The sequence below is a fragment of the Sceloporus occidentalis genome, unplaced genomic scaffold (genome assembly GCF_023333645.1).
Source record: "Sceloporus occidentalis isolate IW3139 unplaced genomic scaffold, rSceOcc1.0.p SCAF_32, whole genome shotgun sequence".
NCBI classification, from domain to species: Eukaryota; Metazoa; Chordata; class Lepidosauria; order Squamata; family Phrynosomatidae; genus Sceloporus; species Sceloporus occidentalis.
The window spans coordinates 5334644-5354468 of record NW_028317012.1 but is presented as its reverse complement, the minus strand read 5'-3'; the positions used below and the strand labels follow the sequence as shown (position 1 = coordinate 5354468).

At 41.7% G+C, this 19825-nt stretch overlaps 1 protein-coding gene across 1 annotated transcript in view; it reads right to left on the bottom strand.

The window, feature by feature from the left end:
• LOC149298589 (RAS guanyl-releasing protein 2-A) overlaps positions 1–19825 on the bottom strand; it is a 53737-nt gene that overhangs the window by 13304 nt on the left and 20608 nt on the right. Inside the window, exons 6-10 of the mRNA XM_089487343.1 lie at positions 9901–10074; positions 9442–9558; positions 8687–8968; positions 3887–3964; positions 3535–3642 (exon numbers count right to left, since the gene is read on the bottom strand). Coding sequence (XP_089343469.1) covers positions 3535–3642; positions 3887–3964; positions 8687–8968; positions 9442–9558; positions 9901–10074 — 759 coding nt within the window. The remainder of the gene's footprint in view (positions 1–3534; positions 3643–3886; positions 3965–8686; positions 8969–9441; positions 9559–9900; positions 10075–19825) is intronic.

Here is a 19825-nt window from a genome sequence, read left to right as displayed (position 1 = left end):
AGTTACCAGCTACTATTCCTACTATTGCAGGTTCAAGATCATGGGGGTTGTAGTCAAGAAAAGTTAATGTTGTGTTGTGTACTTCTGAAGTGTTACAAAAGGAGAGGAGTCAGATGGGAGTAAAATGGTAAGATTTGGCAATCAAACTGTTGTTATTACATTTGTCATGATGTTTACCCCACTAAATGGATGGCTGAGAATCATAAGCTGTGCATTCAACAGCAGCTGCAGTCACAATTCATAAATATTAATAACTAAGCTTTGACACTGCAGTTGTTTTCACTTTTCCATGATGCTTAACACACCAGACTGGCTGAGAGTCATGGGAACTTGAGTATTAACTAACCCTAACTGCAATACATGTGTGAAATAAAACTACCTTATGTCTGCAGCCTGCAAACTGTGCCTCTGCCCAGGTGGGGACTCTGTGTCTATTAAGAAGCAGCAGAGTGAAGGGGAGGAGACCAGCTTAGATGAACAGCAAGAGGGAAGATCAAACCACTCTGACATCAGAGGGGTAACAGAATTAAAGAAAATGTTTTTTTTCAGACTACAAGGTGTATTTTCTCTCTCTGTCTATTTAACCTACCCTAAACATCTCACTCTCTCTCTCTCTCCTGCTGCTGCTGTTTCAGTTGGCATCTTGTTGCACCCCCCTCCCCGATGCCCATGGTTATCTTGTTTGGCATCAATAGAATGATAGTCGGGGGACCAGTTGCGTGCAAACAATATCATTTGATCCTATTACAGGATCAAAGACAACAAAATAAGAGAAATGATTGTTGATTACGGTTCTGAAACAACAGTAAAAAATATATATATTGTCACACTTTTTTCCTAAAAAAGTTAGAGTGATATAGATATCATTTTGTTTGGGGAAACACAGTGATTGGACACATTGATTACAAAATGTTTCAAAAGAAGCAAAAGACGTTTTGCATTTCTAGAGCGTTGGCTTGGTGAAACATAAAAGATTGGCAGCATTAATGCAATACTTAAAGAGGGATTAGAAAGTAAAACACTGATATTGGCAAGAGGTTTGTACTTAAAGTTGTGGAGACAAAGTATTTGTGTGAGCATGGGCTGGGCTTAAGAGGGTATGGCAAAATTATAGGAAACCTAACAATGGCAATCTTCTAATTTAAAAATGATTTAAAAAATGAATCCTTTTCCTTCAAGGACCTTTTCCTTCAAAGCAAATTAAGGGTTTTAAAAGTTTTCCCTTTGTCCTCAACAACCTTTGAAGTGATTGATTGTATTAGTTATGAAAATGTTGCTGCAAAAAAGGCATACGAGCAGCCGTTACCAAGTCACTTAACCAAGCAACATCCACGTTGACATATATCCTGGTTGCCCGTTATTCCATCCTGGACAGAGATAAAGAGATATACCAAGCAGAAACATTAGTGCTTGGTAAATCCATTGCTCCAGTGGTAGAGTTCCTATGCCCACTTTAACCTCTCACATATCCTGTCAACTTTCAAGCTCCTGAGTTTCTCTTTTTGACTTCCGGCTTTTTTCCAGATTACACTTCCTGCCCCTTGTCTCATCCTTTACCTTATTAATCATTATTCTTGCCGGCTGCCGATTGGACTGTTCCTACTGCTCCTTTGCCCGTTCCTTCGCACTTTGTTTCCAGAATCCAGGCCCCTATGCTTACGTTCCTGCCTGGGTTACTCTGTTTCCCTTTAGACTGCTTGGATCTGAGATGTTCCATAAGGGGTGTTTTTAATTCTTCACTGGTAGTGCAGAAGCCCACACCTAACATCACATTTCTATTGTTTTCTACTATGTTGATTCAGCCTCTCAGCCTGAGCTCTTCACTGAAACCTGTTTAGAGCTCTACCTTATTTTTTTTTAAATTACCATCACTCATTCCTGTAACCTAGATGAAACGAATACATCAAAAGAAAAAGTTAATGTTAAATTATCCAGTGATTTCATTTGCCCCGGTACTTTGGACCTTACAGATTCTTAACAGTTTTCAGGGTATGTGTGGGTAAGTTACACAAATAAAACACAAATAATTAGGGTTGTTTCTTGAAATTATAATTTCTGAACATGGAATCCAAAAGTCAACCAAAAGAATATGTTGAATAAAAATGCTGAATACAAATTACATTTTTTACACGGCAAAAAAGACCTGATTATTAAACTAACCAAGAAGAAAGAAAAAGGTAAAGTGTAGCAAAGATAATTTGGTGCATCAATTAGTATTTGTCACGGAAGCCCCCGTGCCATAGGCCCCTGGAGGGGACTGAGTGCCAGCCTCCTTCCTACAGACTATGGGCCCTGGTATGGAGTTCCAGGTTTCCCAAAGTACCAGAGACTGTGGAGCTCAGACAGATTTGGGTTTCTGCATTTTGGGAGGGGGTTTATGTGTGGTTCTTGTTTTCCCTGTTGTATGCCCAGTGTATAACATGCCCTTTTGCCTGACCGGGTCCTGGCCATAATCCTCTGGAACTGTTTCTCGGCTAGGACCCGAGCACTTGCCTGCGGACTTTAACCCCTCATAACCCGGACACCATCGACTCCACCGGAACGCTATTTTGTGGAGTTGGCCCACGGGTGGTGGGATGCAAACCAGGGGTGGTTCAGAGAGGGAGCCGTCTGTAGATTCCTGGCCGATGGGACTTCCAGGAGATCATTTATTTTCCTTTTCAACACAATAGCATCCCTCCTTCTCTCTGCAACGCTGGTTCTGTCTGGCTGTGAAGGGGTTAATTGTTGGTGTACCGACAGGAGGAAGCAACGTTTGGCGGGAGAACCCAGCTGGGGTACAGGTCGTTCCCGTCACAGTGTTATTGCATATAATTGTATATATTGAGTTTGGTGTCCAGGTATTTGATATGGTAGTTTGTCAGTATACAGTATAGTATTGCAACAACTCTAAATATATACCTTTCCCATCTATAGTTACTCACCTGTCAGTGAGCAATATTAATTCCTTTTAATTCCAATAATGAGAAAGAATAATAAAGTGCCGGGGAAACTAGAGTAGGTACCATACTTTTGATATAAACAAACAGATATGTATGTTTCTTAGTAACTGCACAAATGGTTGTGACATCCTGCTGTTTTGTTACAAGTTTTATTATGGCAGTAATATTAATAATAATGAATTGTTGTACATTAATTATGTGACTAATGGTATGTTACTAGAATTCTATTGTAGAAAAGATCCAAGGTAACATTGCGATGTTTTTGCAAAATAAATACATTCTATTTTCGCCACAGCTTTTGGTAAGGGCTTTATAAAAATGTGTAAATGTTTATGTAAATACTTTTTAAAAACAATTTAGTTTCATGAGGTAAATCTGAAATATGTGTTTACTATTGTGCCTCTAATAGAAATCTAAAATACAGAATCATTTTGAACATTTGCCATCCGAAAAAAGAAAAAGCCACCTATTTACTTCCATATTGGGATGCTAGTGAATGCTAATTAGTGTTTTTTTTATAAAAACATAACACAAAATAATCGTGTTTTTCTGCAATAAAAATGATATACCTGTATTCCCAAGATATACATACCTCCACCATTTTCTCTATATGTTGGCACAGCAAAGCCTGATCTGGTTTAGCTTTGAGGGAAGCCCATTCTTCCAATGGAGGTGATGGAGTGGATTTTACATTTGTTTGCTAAAGAAGAAATTGTTAAAAAGTAAATAAAAAGTTTGACAGAAACATAGGAAATACACTTCTATAAACCTATCAAGTTTGATACAATTTTCTCCAATGATTATCAAACATCAACACATCTTCTCTTCTATTTATGGGTCTAGTTTAAACTCATAATAGTTATTACTGATCTGTAGCTGTGCATAGGTTCCTAACTCCTCATATTGCTCCCTATTTAACACTGCCTCTATATATATTGTCTCACCGAGGAACGCGCCCTTGGTTCTCTTTGAAGAGACAGTTGGTATATTTCTTCTTCCGACCGGTATTGGTCCAGTGATACCTGGAATCAAAGAATGACAGAAAGACTGAGCAGTGTATACAAATGCAGGAAATTAAAAATGTGTCTCTATTTTGGTTTTCACTAATTCACTTGATAGAGCAAATGCTCTGAAAAATACCCCTCGTCTTCTAATCGGGGTCGTCTTATAATCAGACCTCAAATAGAGGTCTGACTATGAGACTAAGATCCAGATCCAACGCACCGCTGGAGGGGACCTGGATCCTTCTGTCTCCCCCTCCCATTTAACACTCCCCCCCCACCCCACACACACTTACCGGTGCTTCCAATTTCCTGCTGTATTGCCGGGGCAGCGGGTTGACGTCCATCGCGCAGATCTTCCCCGGCTGTCAGAGATCAGAGTTCCCCCGGTGCGGGGAACTCTGATCTCTGACAGCCGGGGAAGATCTGCGCGATGGACGCAGACAAACCCCTGCTGCCAACTCCACCTCCTTCCGGCTGCAGCGAATCGCGTAAACGTCAACCCGCTGCCCCGGCAATACAACAGGAAATTGGAAGCACCGGTAAGTGTGTGTGTGGGGGGGTGTTAAATGGGGGCATAGGGCATTTATGGAGGCAGAGTTTGCTATGAAATGCCTTTTAACCCCCTTAATGCCACTCTGCCTCCTGAAATGCCTTATACCTCCCTATATGCCACTCTGCCCCATAATATGCCTTTTAACATAGTATAAGGCATTTCTGGAGGCAGAGTGGCACATAGGGGGTTAAAAGGCATATCATGGGGCACAGTGGCATATAGAGGGTTAAAAGGCATATCATGGGCCACAGTGCCATATTGGGGCAGATGTGCGTAACTGGGGGGCAGGTTGGAAAATACAAGGAAATAAAAACAAAAAAATATTTTTCTCAATCATAGCTTTTATTAAAAAATGTAATAGTTTACATGAATTAACATTTACTGGTAAAACTTTTTTCCTATAGGGTTGTCTTATATTCAGGCTTTTTCTTTTTTTCCTAAATTAATATTCAGATTTTGGGGGGTCATCTTATAATCAGGGTCGTCTTATAATTGAGCAAATATGGTATTTAACAACCAAGCTGAGCACCATGAACCTTAAAATACATGTATATCGTTGAAAACATATAGTTTCACAATGCCATGAACACTACTTTCCAGTATTATAATCCCAGGAGCATTCAGCTCCTGTTCCCATCGGCAGCTGCAGGCCGACTAGCTGCTTGCATGGGCAAGAGCAAATGTGCTATTTAACCCCTTAAGGACAAGGCTGTTTTTCTTATTTTTTTGTACCCTTTGGGACCAAGGCTGTTATTTATAACATATACGAGTTATATATTAGTTTTTTCCAAGAGAATTTTTCAGGAAAGCCCTTTAGAAGGGTTTCCTTCAGATACCATTTTTTGATCATATCATCTAATTTCCTATTAAAAGAAAAAAATTTGTGTTAGTAATTTGTTTTGTATCTATCACACAAATTGTACTTCAGGTGTGAATTTACAGCTCCTGGTACATGTCACTGGCAAACAACACCCCAATATGTGTTCAGCAACATATTTCGATTACAGTGATACCACCATGCTTGGGTTTGTCTGGTGTTTGGGGGCTAAAAGGTCACATTTGGGAAGTTCGCTTTCTTTTTCCATTCTGGTCAGTCTGTGCCTATGCCTTATCTTTGAACAAGGCCACTCCAATCACTGCATAGTTATTTTTAAATGTTACCACATTTTTTAAGCTATTTTTTTCATATTTTTCATAAGGACGCGCCACCATCTTGCGAGTCTCTGGTAGTGGCAGTTGTGACCGCTCACCAGAGCGGTCACAGCGCGCCCTGGGGTGGGTGTTCGGTGTTGCTGAATGCCTCGCTATCAAGGCATTAACACCTTTGTTTTTAGTGTTGACACTCTTTTAAAACGGACGTTGACGCCCCTGGGAGGGGCCAGACTTGGCCCCTGATGCCAATCTCATGTGTTGCTGAATGCCTCAACATCGAGGCATTACAGCAACACTGTTTAAGTGAAGAAAGTGTTCATAGATTTAATGAAATGACGTGCCAGGCACATAATTGGTCATTACCTGACTATTTTTGTGTGATGTCCCTGGCCCATCATTGGACTTTAAGGGGCTAAGCAGCCAACACCTGAGCTCAGGTGCACAGTTGTGTTTGTGTCAATACTGCAACCAAGTGATTTCTGCTGAACGTCTCCAGTTTCCTTGTCCTGCTCGCAGTTGCCACTGACTATCCAATCATTGCTGACCTTGGCCCTGTTTGACCACCAGTACCTTTCAGATCGTTTCTTACCTGCTGCTGACCACAGGCCTGCATAATTTCAACTTCCTGCCCTCTGGTACTGACCCTGGATTAGACCCTTTGGCTTCTCCTGACTACACTTTTGTATCCATTGTTCCTTGGCTACATTATCTGCTATCAGTTCTCCTGTCATAATGGTGTGTCTGGAAGATCCGCCCTTTTGGGGAAGTGCTCTGTGAGGCCTGGTTGACAAGAGGAAAAGCAGATTAAGAAAAAAGACAAAAAAAGAGGCAACAGAAGTGAGAGAGCATGAGAGAATGTGAGACCGTGTGAGAAGGTGAATGAGTGTATGAGAGAAGTGAGAGCATAAGAGAACATGAGTAAGAGTGAGCGTCGAGAGCGTAATTGTCAAGGCTCTCTGGGTAGGAGCCCAGTTGCAGGGAATACCAGAGGCTCAGTTTGTAGCCCACAATGCATTGTTACCAGAAGGAAGGTACAGACAGGGAAAATGAAACACACCACAGGCTGAATAGTAATAACATATGGTCTGTACTGGAGAAGCTGGCAAGACAGGTATGTACAGACTGTAAGTCTCTTGACAGGGTGCTGTGGCTGGAATGTTAACATGGAAGGAACACGAATAGGGGACAGGCGCCTCAGACTCAGATAGGGGACAGGCGTCTCGGACTCAGATAGGGGACATGCGTCTCGGACTCAGATAGGGGACAGGCGTCTCGGACTCAGATAGGGGACAGGCGCCTCGGACTCAGATAGGGGACAGGCGCCTCGGACTCAGATAGGGGACAGGCGCCTCGGACTCAGATAGGGGACAGGCGTCTCGGACTCAGATAGGGGACAGGCGTCTCGGACTCAGATAGGGGACAGGCGCCTCGGACTCAGATAGGGGACAGGCGCCTCGGACTCAGATAGAGGACAGGGGCCTTGGACTCAGATACGGGACAGGCGCCTCGGACTCAAATAGGGGGCAGGCGCCTCGGACACCCGACTGGAAGGTCCTTAGACAGGGAACCGGACACACAGCTGGAAGGTCCTCAGACAATGCACCGGACATACAGCTGGAAGGTCCTCAGAGTCCTCAGACAGGGCACCGGACACACGACTGGGCACTGGACACATGGCTAGAGAAGCAACCTTGCCAAAAATGTTCACCCGATGAACTGCTTGATCATGAAAGTATTCATAAACTCATTCACCAAATTAACCAAATGACCAGTGGTAAATGCACCGATCAGCCATAACATGACCACCTGCCTAATATTGTGTAGGTCCCCCTTTTGCCGTGACCCGTTGAGGCATAAGTGCCACCAGACCTCTAAAGGTGTGCTGTGGTATCTGGCACAAAGACGTTAGCAGCAGACCCTTTCACTCCTGTAAGTTGCGAGGTGGGGCCTCCATGTATGCAACCTGGTGCCATGTTTTCTTCAGGTAAGCAACGCACACGTACCCAGCCATTCACATGATGTAAAAGAATACATGATTCATCACACCAGGCCACCTTCTTCCATTGCTCTATGGTCCAGTTCTTATGCTCATGTGCCCTTTGTAAGCACTTTGGGCATCCTTACTGGTCTGCTACGCAGCCTCATACACACCAAGCTGTGATACAATGACACCTTTTGATCAGAAACAGCATTAACTTTTCCAGTAAATTGCACCACAGTCACTCATCAGTTGGATTTAACCACACGGCCCAGCATTTGCCCACCACGTGCATGTATAAGAATGTCTTGCTAAACATTGTTTGTGGTACTTAAAGTAATAGTCTTGTCCCAAAAAAGATATTTGTTGAACTCCATTTTGTATAAAAACTCAATTTTCCATTGAGTTAATTGCATTTTAATGAATGCAAATAGTTGCAGGCGTTTTTAGTTAGTAGAGTTAGAAAATGTGACTTTTGAAGTCATCCCCGGCTGCCTCTACTAAAACCAGGAATATTAGTAACTTACTCATACTCAATATAACTCCCAGTTTGGTCACTGAAGCAAAACATTAGTATGTTATTTGTTTGTGTTAGATATTTGTTTATCATTGCTATCATATACACTAGATCCTGATCATGCAATCATATCACTGTCCCACTATCCATCTATCACATTTTCTATTTACACCTACCCATACCCGACAAGATTTCAGTGTTCAGGAAGGGGCACCTTAGTTGGGAAGGAAGTGTGGCCATTTATGGATGGAGTGGGAAGTCCAACACTAGTATTTATATTATATCCAAGCACACATCTTGTGGGCTGGTCAGGGGAGATTAGATGGTTTCCCCAACCAGACCATTATCTCCACTGCCTGCAAATTGATGTCAATGGGGCTGCTTGTAGGACAGTCCTGATTTTCTGAAAACAGAAACAGGCATGTCTACCTAAACACTCATATGCACACTCAAGTTAAGTTTTGCATCTTTCCACTACTATGTATTGCATTGAATATACCTGTATTACCATTATTCTCTTTCTTTAATGAAGTAACTCACCGTCAACAAGTTGAGTAAATCCGAGTTTGCTTTAACTGGAGGCTCCAACCTCTGAGCTTCTGTAAGCTCATGAACAACTTTGTACACCTGACGCATTTTGGAGATGTTGATGGTACCTTTGGCTTTGTCAGTCCAATCAGGTAGTGCCACATGTAGAGCCATAAGATCTTTCAGGTGAACACCCAATGCTGGGAAGCGGAAACCGTCACAAACTGCAAACCTGCGCCTGTATCTTGCATAGTTATCTGAGGATGTTAGAAGCTCCAAAAGCGAATCAAATACCTTGGTACAGATATAGAAAGAGATCATTACAGTATAATAGATCTGCAGATATGTATCTGAGTTAATAAGATAGGATGTCCTTAAGACCATGACAGTATTGTGAATACTTTGTAAAGAAACTAAAATTCTTCATCTTTCAGCTTCTCAAGAATTTAAAATGATTGTATTAATCATTTTTAAAATGTTAATTTTAATGTTAGGCATATACTATATATGTAGGGTTATTATGAAATAACCAGTCATTCCAGGGTCGGAAAAAAAAAAATCTTAGTAGAGAAAGCTTCATTTGCAGGTCACTTTTTTTTGTGGCAAGTTGTTTTCAACAAGCTTGTCAAATGTGGATACATTGCAAAGAACATATGAGAATATGTAAATATATATATATATATATATACATACACACCGGTATATATATATACAGTCTTTAAATACAGTTTTTAAAACCTGTTCATTTAAAAAAATCAAGTTCTTACCTTAGTGGTTTCTGGACTGATATAAGAATGTGTATTCTTAAGACGAGCGATTGAGCTATGGCTGAGTCCACCCACTACAGACATAAGAGTGTTGAAATTCTGTAGCTGCAGCAGCCTCTGTAGAAAGTATAGTTATTGACCAAGATGAATCCCAACTTTTTTCCCTTAAGATAAAGTTACATTCTCCATTATGAATTACATATTTAACACAGATGGGTTTTACAGAAGACACATTGCAACACAATTTTGACAAATCAAACTTTGTGAGCCTACTTGTACCCATAACCAATCTCTGACCTGTCTGCATCCTACTTTTCTCTCATATAGAGACTTTTAAGTATGCATTTTTATGGCATAGTGGGGCATCAACAGTCTTTAGCTTTATCACTTGCTGCGGATTATATCTTTGGGAAATATATGCTTGTGCCTAATAAAAATATGGACTTGAGAGTTGCATACCTCTGCGACATGCACAAATTGTTTAATGACAGCTGCCCTCTGTTGTGGAGTATGTTTGCTGAGCACCATGAGTTGGATCCACTGGGATACACCATTAAAAAGGGCTATGAACCTCTCAAGTACAGGATTTCCCACTGTGCAACCATGAAGGACGAAGCTGTGATAGTCTTGAAACTGAGGAACAGAAGAGCACAGTGAGTTAAACTTAATGTACAATAGGCTGAGAGTTATAAATTAAATGTACAATTATGCTGTGTGATATGAGGCAGACTAGATACTGTGACTAAGTTCATTTTATATTTTAAAGTAATGTATTCAACTGTTAAGTAGTTAAGTAAAAGGATAATTAGAAGGAATGGAGTTGTGGGAAAGTAGAAGAGGAACAACTATATTAAAGTCCATTTAGAATATAAACAGTTTTCGTTTGACTCTGTTAAACAATGCAAGATTGGCATTTAGGTATTTCTTTTATATTTAAAGTAGGACTATTTTTTTATCCATAACTTTGAGAAAGCATCACACTACCATTCACTACATCACTGTAACCATCGGCACATGTAATTCTGGTAGCTCAGTTTAACAACAGTTCCGTAAGAATATTTCATTTAGTGTGTATGTAATGTTATTATTTCCTCTCTCTATCTGACTTCCGGATTGGAGCCCTTTCTTCTCTTAATATCATGTCAGCTTCTTTCCCAACAACCCTACTTTCTCTATCAGTGGAGAAACAACCATGGTCACAGGGTTCGCAACTGCAACCGGACCCGCCATTCTAGGGGGCACGGGCACTAATGTTAGCACCCAGGGGTGGGGTGGGCTGGGCTAGGGGGGCAATTGCCCCCCAGGCCACCCTAAATGTGAATAAAACGGTGGGCCGATGCGGCCACATGACCGCCTTTAATGTGGGACAAAAGCCTGCAGCAACCGTGATCACTTCCACAGAGGCCCTGCTGCTTGCCTGTGTGTTACTCGCTGTGCGAGCAGAGTCTCTTGTTCCACCCAGGACAAACAGGAACACAGCGGAGTCACGTGACTTTACGTCACGTCACATGACTCCGCTCCGTTCAGAGGGATGTAGCGGCAGAAGTCTGCAATCGGCACAGAGTGATCTGCAGTTCAGATAAGGGGGTGGGGGAGGGTGTATGAATGAGTATGCGTGATTAAGGGAATGAATATTTGTGAATGAGTGAATGAATGAGTATCTGTAAATGATTAGTATCTGCGAATGAGGAAATGAATATATGAATGAGTGAATGAATGTTTGTGAATAATAAATGAATGAATATGTGTGTGATTGCATGGATGTGGGGGAAAGCTGTTTGATGATACCACAGGCAGGTTGTGTGGGGGCAAAGGTGGCAAGTCATATGCTTCCAATCTAGGTGTTGGGCAGATCCTGTGAGTGCAATCTGGGTGCTAAGAGGGGACATTAATTCACGAGCGGGTGCTGGCTGGGGGCATCACATAAATCAATACTAAAGGGGGTGGGGGGTTAATAAATATACAATGTGGGGGCATTAGGGTGACCACATCGGCCATATTTTTCAGGACACATATAACATTTACATTCTGCTGACCAGCCTAGATAAAATGCTGCCCTGCAGTATGTATAGACTCATGGAAGGAACAAACTTGTCACACATACATCCCCCATACTGCAGGGCAGCATTTTTTTTATGCTGGCGGCATAAATACACAAGGGTGGCAACTGGTGCAATTACACAAAAGGGGGCAAAAACACAAAAAGGGGGGTCAACAACAAAGCAGTGTGGAAAATACTTTTTTGTTGTTGTTGTTGTAGCTTAGCCCGTCTGGTGGGTGTCAGAGCCTGTCCTGGTGTGTGTGTTTGGTTGTCGGTGTATCAGAGCCTGTCCTGGTGTGTGTGTTTGGTTGTCGGTGTAGCAGAGCCTGTCCTGGTGTGTGTCTGGGTGTCAGTGTGGCAGAGCCTGTCCTGGGGTGTGTCTGGGTGTCGGTGTGGCAGAGCCTGTCCTGGTGTGTGTCTGGGTGTTTGTGTGGCATAGCCTGTCCTGGTGTGTGTGTCTGGGTTGTTGTGTGTATTTGGGTGTCGGTGTGGCAAAGTCTGTCCTGGTGTGTGTGTGTGTGTGTGTGTGTATGTTTGGGTGTCGGTGTGGCAGAGCTTGTTCTGGTGTGTATTTGGTCATCTGTTTCCTGGCACTATACTTTATGTAGGAATAAATTTAACTATTTAATTTTTACTTATCCGGAGATAAAATGCCCTCCTGAATTTGTAGTCACTTTAAAGGACAAAACTTTCTAGGCCCAGAAATCAGTGAGCAGAAAAGTGAAGGTTTTGTGTTATTTACTCTATTTCAATCTGCATAATTTATTAAAAACGATTAGTGGCAGTAAATTGTGGCTTCAGGCGTCCCATGTATGATAACTTTTTTTTAGTGTACTGATTTACTCATTCCTCCATACAGAATCTCTCCACACTCTTCCAATTCCGAGGTCAGTGCTGGTAGATTCTCCTTTTCAGTTCACCACACTGATTTTCTATGGGGTTCAAGACTGGGGTGATCATGGTAGGACATGATTTTGATGTATCTTTTGGATCATTGTCCTGCTGGAAGATCCAACCATTGCCCATTTTAAGCTTTCAGGCAGATGCAGTGAGCTGTTCATTTAATATCTGTTGATATTTGGTAGAGTCCATTATGCCATGTATCCTAACAAAATGCCCTGGTAAAACAATCAGTCCCAAAACATTAGAGCCACCAGGGGCGGGCTGGGCCGGGGGGGCAATTGCCCCCCAGACCGCCCTAAATCCGGGCCGGTGGGCCGGACGTACGACGGGCAGACAAGCATTCAATGCAGCCGCAAAGTTAAAAACTAGATTGAAGATCGAATGCGGCCATCATGCCAGTAGTGTACCTGGCGGGGGGGGGGGGTCCGCCCCGGCTGCCGCTCATCTGAGGGGTGCCACCATGCCGGCACGCCTTCAGAAACGATGTGCTTGGCAACTGTGGCTGTGGATTAGTAAGTGTGTGAGAGTTATGCTGAATGTAAGTGTGTGAGAGTTATGGGTGTTATGCTGAATGTTTGTGAATGAGGGTTTCAGAAAGTGTTGGGGGTTAGCTTGGCATAGGGAGTCCATAATCACATTCCTTTCATGCCCAGATTCCAGCATGTAGTGGCTGCCTAGGCATGATAGGAGTGTGATTGCTGTTATAAATTATTTTTTGGTCCAACTTTGGTGTGTTAACACTTTTATTGGACAGAATAATTCAATGACAGTATTAATATATATATATATATATATATATATATAATTGCAAACAGCAATCACACTCCTATCATGCTAAGTCAGCCAGCACATGCTAGAACCTGGGCATGATAGAATCGTGATTGTTGTTATATATATGTGTGTGTGTATATATATATATATATATATATATATATATATGTTAATATTGTTATTGATTTTTTTGTCTAATTTTGGTGTTACTTTTAATAAAGTATTTTAAAGTTTTTTTTGTTTGTTTTTTTCAGTTTTGGCCAAGTGAATGCTGAATTTTCAGTTTCAGTCCAGAATTTTCATTTCGGTGCATCCCTACTATATACTATGCCAGTCACTAAAGTGGTAAGCCTACACCATATCAATGTTTGGCTTAGTATATAGTGATAGGGGTTGTCAGTGTCTGGCTCAATGTATAGGCACACATTGACGGTGGTACCGCATAATCCCTAAGTATATAATGATAACAATTTTGCTGTACCCCTGTCAATGTTTGCCTAACCATAGAAACTATGTGTGTGGGGGGGGGGGGGTACCACATACAGGATCTGCCACAGGTGCCGAATACTCTAAATACGCCCCTGCATCATGCGGCTGTCAGACCCAACAGCCATGCCTCAGCTCCTCTTCCCACGTCTTAAAAGGGGTGTGATGAAGAGCTGAGGCATACGGTGTGTGCACACCGGCCACTTTAGTTTCATTAGGCGCTGGTGGAGTGACTGCCGCACGACGGCCGCTTTCAATGTCGCTCGCAGCCGCTTTGATGGTGCAATGGGCCAGTTGACTAGACTTGCTCCCCAGGCCTTAGGCTGCCAGCCCTCCCCTGAGAGCCACCACCATATTTAACTGTGAACTTGAGGTACTTTTCCCATATCGCTACCTCTCTGAGTACACCAATCACACCTCTGGTGTTTATTAATGAAAAACTCTATTTTGGTTTACTTTGACCATAGAATCTGATATCATTTGACGTTCCAATAATGTCTAACAAAGTAAAGTTTGATGTTGATTGAGAGTAGAGGCTTTTTTCTTTAAAGCCTTCCAAACAACCTTGTGGTGATGTAGGTGACATTGGATTGTAGTTTTGGAGACTTTATGACCCTTAGACGCAGCTAACTTCTGCAATTCTCTAATACAATATAGGACAATATGCCTTCTTCCAGGTTGATTCATAAAACAATAATTTCCTGATGGTGGAAAGGGACATTTTTAATGCTTTTGCTATTTTCTCGTAGACAATTCCCAAACTTTTGCCCCACATCACAGCTATATTCCATGGTCTTACCCACTGCAACCCTCTATAGTGGAGGGCATGGATGACGTCTGCAGACACTATTCTGCCACCTTAAAGCTGCTCTCCCTGCACACAAAAAGCACACAGCTTACAGTACCTCTCTGGTGCTTCCACAATATGCGAGCAGCCTCGCTTTTACTGCTAGGTCTCATGATGTAACCCCCGCTGCATTCCTGCGGTCCAAAATTGTTCACATAGGTCTGGTCCAGCCAGGTCCACCTCAGTCTAACCTGCACACCCTGGCAATCCAATTCATCCCAAAGGTGTTCAATGGGGTTAAGGTCAGGGCTCTGAGTAGGCCACTTGGGTTGCTCCACACCAAACTAGTCAAACCACATCTTTAAAGGACCTTGCTTTGTGTACAGGAGAACAGTCATATGCTGGAAATGTCCTTTCCTAATACTGGTGCCACAAAGCTGGAAGCATACAATTTTCTTAATATAATAGGGCCTTGCTCAAACCATGTAAAATAGTACAGGATGATTATCCCTTTTCTACTAAACTTTAAAGTAGGCTTTATGCATTCCAGTAACGTTCTTCTGACCAGTTTAAAACTCTGTAGTGGGTGATGCCACAGAGGTCAGGTGATTTTTACATGCTATGTGCTTCAGCACTTGGCATCCCGCTCTGTGCCTGTGTGTGGTCTAGAACCCCTGGATGGAGCAGTTAATTTTACAAACTGACCTGGGCAAAGGTGGCATCCCATGACTATGCTAGGTCTAAAGTCACTGAGCTCTTCAGTGCAACCCATTCTGCAAACAGTGTTTGACCATGGAGATAGCATGCCTATGTGTTTGACTTTATATACTGTTAGTAACAGTTGAGGCTGAAACAGCTAAACGTAAATAGGAGGTCTGTCTGCATACTTTTGGTTATAAAGTGTATAACAGTTTGTTGGGATATTTCATAGATACTATCGCAAGAAATTGCAATATTACCATTTTATTGAATGTTTGGGCAATTGAACATGGCATATGTAATTCTTTATTTTCCATTAAATGGCAAACAGGGAAAAAATAAATCAATCCAACGCGGTCAAAAATGTATGTCCTCTATTATTTATTATCCAAGGACTGTATGTCCTTTAGTATTTATACCCCTGTAGGAACACAACCACGGACCTATAAACATAAGCATTACATCAATTGAGGTAAATTACTGAAAGCATCATTCTGGTATACGAAATTGGTAGGGCTATATGGGGGACTGTATTATCCCTTAAATCATCTGTAAGGGATAATACTGTGCCCTAACTGTTTATCAACAGTAATAAACATTCCTTACAGTGGGTGTTCGGACGTGTTTATTCATGCAGGAGTTTGCCGGTAGTCACAGTTTCATCTCACCAGTATTCATTATGGATTATGAAACACAGAATTTGATGGCACATAAGAACTATTCAACCCATCTAGTCTGCCACTATTCCCTTGGCAGTCCCTGATAAGTTTCTCTTACAATATGCACCAACATGGCCCTGCATAAACTATACGTTAGGTGATGCTATGAAACCTTGTTGATGGGAAGTTTACTGATGTTGTTCCTTCATAACACAGTAATAACATAGTAACATGGGTTAAGTCCAAAAATCTTGTAGTTTTCCTGTTGCCACATTGTAACTCTTACACAGCCATCAGCTGAGTCTCTGGTCAATTAGAATTGGTTAATGAGCAGCTGCTGCAGCTACACTATTGAGAATTAGCTTTTTTGTCTTGAAAAGTAGGAACATTAATTGGTGTATTTTTTAACTTAAATAGCATTGAGAGACTGATTTCACATTCCCTAGCAATATAAGATATATTCTCCCCTTTGTGGAAAAATTTGGCATAATATTAAGTCTTTTCAGAAACCTAAATTGCCTGTTTCATGCATTTGTAGGAATCTCAGATAACAAGGAGGCACACAATGAAACCAGCCAAAATGCATGGCAAAAAATGCAGAAATGTCATTAAGTTATATTCATTTGCTTGCCTGCTGTAGGTGAGGAATATGGTGGTGCTGTATAAAACAATAAATAATAATAATAATCTACATCCCCGATATATTATATTCTATGATGCTCTTTGGTTTTAGGGCCAGTGCATCACCCTCTCCTCTGACAGTTACAGGTACCACTTGTTGTTTGTGCATGGAGCTGGAGACATAAACGTCCTTTTTAGGGAAACTTTTCAGACTGTGACACAAGCTGGGGTGCCAAAACAAAATAAAAATCTGAATAGCTTTGGGCTGCTGTAGTACTTCTCTACCCAGAGGTGGTAGCCTTTGTTCAAATGGGGCAAGAGAAGGCCCCACACTATCTTGCCACTTGTGTTTAGGGAGTCTGGGCAGCCAGGGGGATCGATAGAAATTCACTTTTTCTGTTTGAAAGGCAATCTGCCTTTGAACAAAAGAAGGGATTCGTCAATGGGTCAGGAGGTGATCAACAATCGCCTCTTAAGCTTAAACGGTGTCGCTGAAATGCCTTGATAGCGAGGCAATCAGTGACACCTAAAATCCACCCAAGGACACTGCAAGAGATTTTGCCTTTCGCAAGATGGCAGCGCCCATTGAAAAACAAAAAAATTTCCAATTGTCTCTTCAGACCTTCCCAAGAACTCTTTGGACTCCATGTCCCAAAATTTAAAAACATAAAAAAATAAAAAGTTAATTTTTATGAGCAAGTGCTAAAATTAGTGCTGTATCTTTAAAAAAAACATGGCATGTAAAATGTTAAAATACTAGCATTTCAAATACAAGCTTAAAAATGTATGGTTGCCCGTGTATGGGAGGGAGGATGTTGTCTTTCGACGCCTGGCCCGGGAGGGGGGGTCGCACCATTGGCGATTTTCTGGACCCACGTGAGGGTAAATTGCTGTCCTTTTTGCGGCTCCAATCTAAATTCCCTACTATTAACGTTCACCCTATTCACTACCTTCAACTTCGTAATTATGTTAATACCCTGCTTCCTTATCTCTCTGGGGCTAATTCTAACAATCCCTTAGACCAGGTAACGGTATTGTCCCCCATCATAATGCTCAAGATGTCAACAATCTATAATCTGATCAGACTTGTCATCGACTGGGAGTCCCACGGTGCAGGTCTTCCCTCCTGGAGGGCTGATTTTCCAAATCTAACTTCGAACCGGATTCTTCAGGCGTATATGTTCAATTCTAAAGTCCTGGTTTCTAGGGACTATTGTGAAATGTTCCTCAAGATTGTGCATAGAGCGTATGTCACCCCTAAACTTCGGTTTTTAATGGGCTTAGCGGATCACTCCCGATGCTTAAAATGTCAATTACCTGAGGCCGATCTTTTGCATGGCTTGTGGTCTTGTAGCTCTATTGTCCCATTTTGGGATGCCTTACAAACATACATCAACGACACTCTGGGCATTTGTTTTGTAATATCTGTTGAATGGGCTATTTTTGGTATATTCCCTGACCACATTCCCCCACCTGTAGCGAGGGCTAAATTTCTCTTGCTCATTCTTTCCGCAGTGGCAAAACGGGCAACATTGTCCCATTGGATTACTCCTCAACCTCCGTTGCTTCCTCTGGTTCTGTCCGACTGCAATTTTTGTTTCATATGGACTGGCTTGAAGCTGTCCTTCATAAGGAGAGCAAGGTCAAATATCTTTTCAATCGCTGGTCCCCATTTATCGCAACACTAGATAGCACCACCAGATTGTCACTGTTTCAAACGTTCAATACCACGGAGTGGTATTGTCTTCAGGTCCTCAAAAGGTATTCGCCCCATTCCGGGGTTCTGATCTCGTTGCGGGACAGGACGTATCTGTGTTGTGGCCCGATGTTCTGTGATTGAGGAGGTGATCTTACCTACACTGTATGTATTCTTGGAATTGTGCATTACTTGTACCTGTATGCATCTAGTTTGTCACCATGTCTATATGTAATTTTGTTCTTAGGCTGTATGCTTTGTCTGTAATAAAGAAGTTTAAAAAAAAATAAAAATGTATGGTTTGATGGGATAAATTGAATTGGCCAGGTTCAAAGATGTCCCAAATAGGACATGGGCTCAGACTCACCAGATGTCAAAATGAAAAGACAAAATGCACACCTCCCAAATTTGATGTTTTAGCCCCCAAACCACCCAGGAAACCTATGCATGGGTGGTATCACTGTAGGTGATCTTTCTGAATGCATATTTGGGTGTTTGCTAGTGACTTATACCAAGAGCTGTAAATCCATACCTAAAGTACAATGTGTGAAGAAAAAAGCCACAAAATGACTACCATAAACTTTCACAAAGGCTGATGGTAGAATTGGTGCATCGAAAGAGTTAAAATACCACCATTTGTAATACCCTCAGGTGTCTGGTTTTCAAAAGATATGGTTTGAAGGGGAAATTTAAATTGGCCTGGTTCAAAGATTTCCCAAATAGGACATGGGGGCAGGATGATCAGATTTGGAAAAAAATGGTTTTGAAATAGCAAAGCACTACTCAGGTCAAATAGTAGAATCTATTTAGTAGTTTTTTTCATTAGCTTTTGTAGATGAGTAAAAGATTTTCTAATACAAGTGAGAAATAGTGCTTTTAACGAGCACTGCTAAAATGTTAAAACAGCCTGGGTCACAAAGGGTACAAAAAACAGCCTGTCTCTAAGGGGTTAATATCTTTAAAATTCTCAAGCTTCTTCTGCTTGAAGGATTTTTCCACATATCCACTACCCGCTCAGTAAAGTAAATCTTCCTTACATGAAGTAAGACTTTATTACATTAAATAAAAATACAAATCTCAGGAGTTAGCTGTTAGGCTAGCATTTTGTATTGGATTTAGAACAGCCAGTACTTTTGGAAGGTGAGATTCGCACATGCAGCGTTAGTATTCTGTCCATCATTCTCCAGGGGCGTATCTAGAGTATTAGGAACCAATATGTGCCCCCCACTTTAAAATGTAACGACACCCACAAAAAAATAATGTTGGCAAGAATATTTATTTCACAAATTTGTAAACTGTATGTGACTGGGGAAAAAAACTAGAAATCTGAAAAAATAAATAATTAACTTATAAATAAATGAAATAAGTTTAAATAACTAGCATTTACTGAACAGATATGGCACAGCATTACTCCCATCACTATACACTGACCATGACATTGATGGTAGTGCAACATAACCTACATCACTATATAATAAGCCAGACATTGATCAGGTAGGCCTCTGCCCCTAAAATAACCTGCCTGTGCCACCTCTGCCCCTTAACAGCCTGCCTGCACCACCTCTGCACCCCTAAACATCTGCCCCTGGCTTTCCCCTTAGCTATGCTTCTGTCACTCTCTGAAATGTGGCAGGGGTACCATGCAAGCCGAAAGTCAAAACTATACTAAAAAAAGCAATTGGGTAGAAAATTGTTCTTTTTTTCCCTTGCTGATACTCACC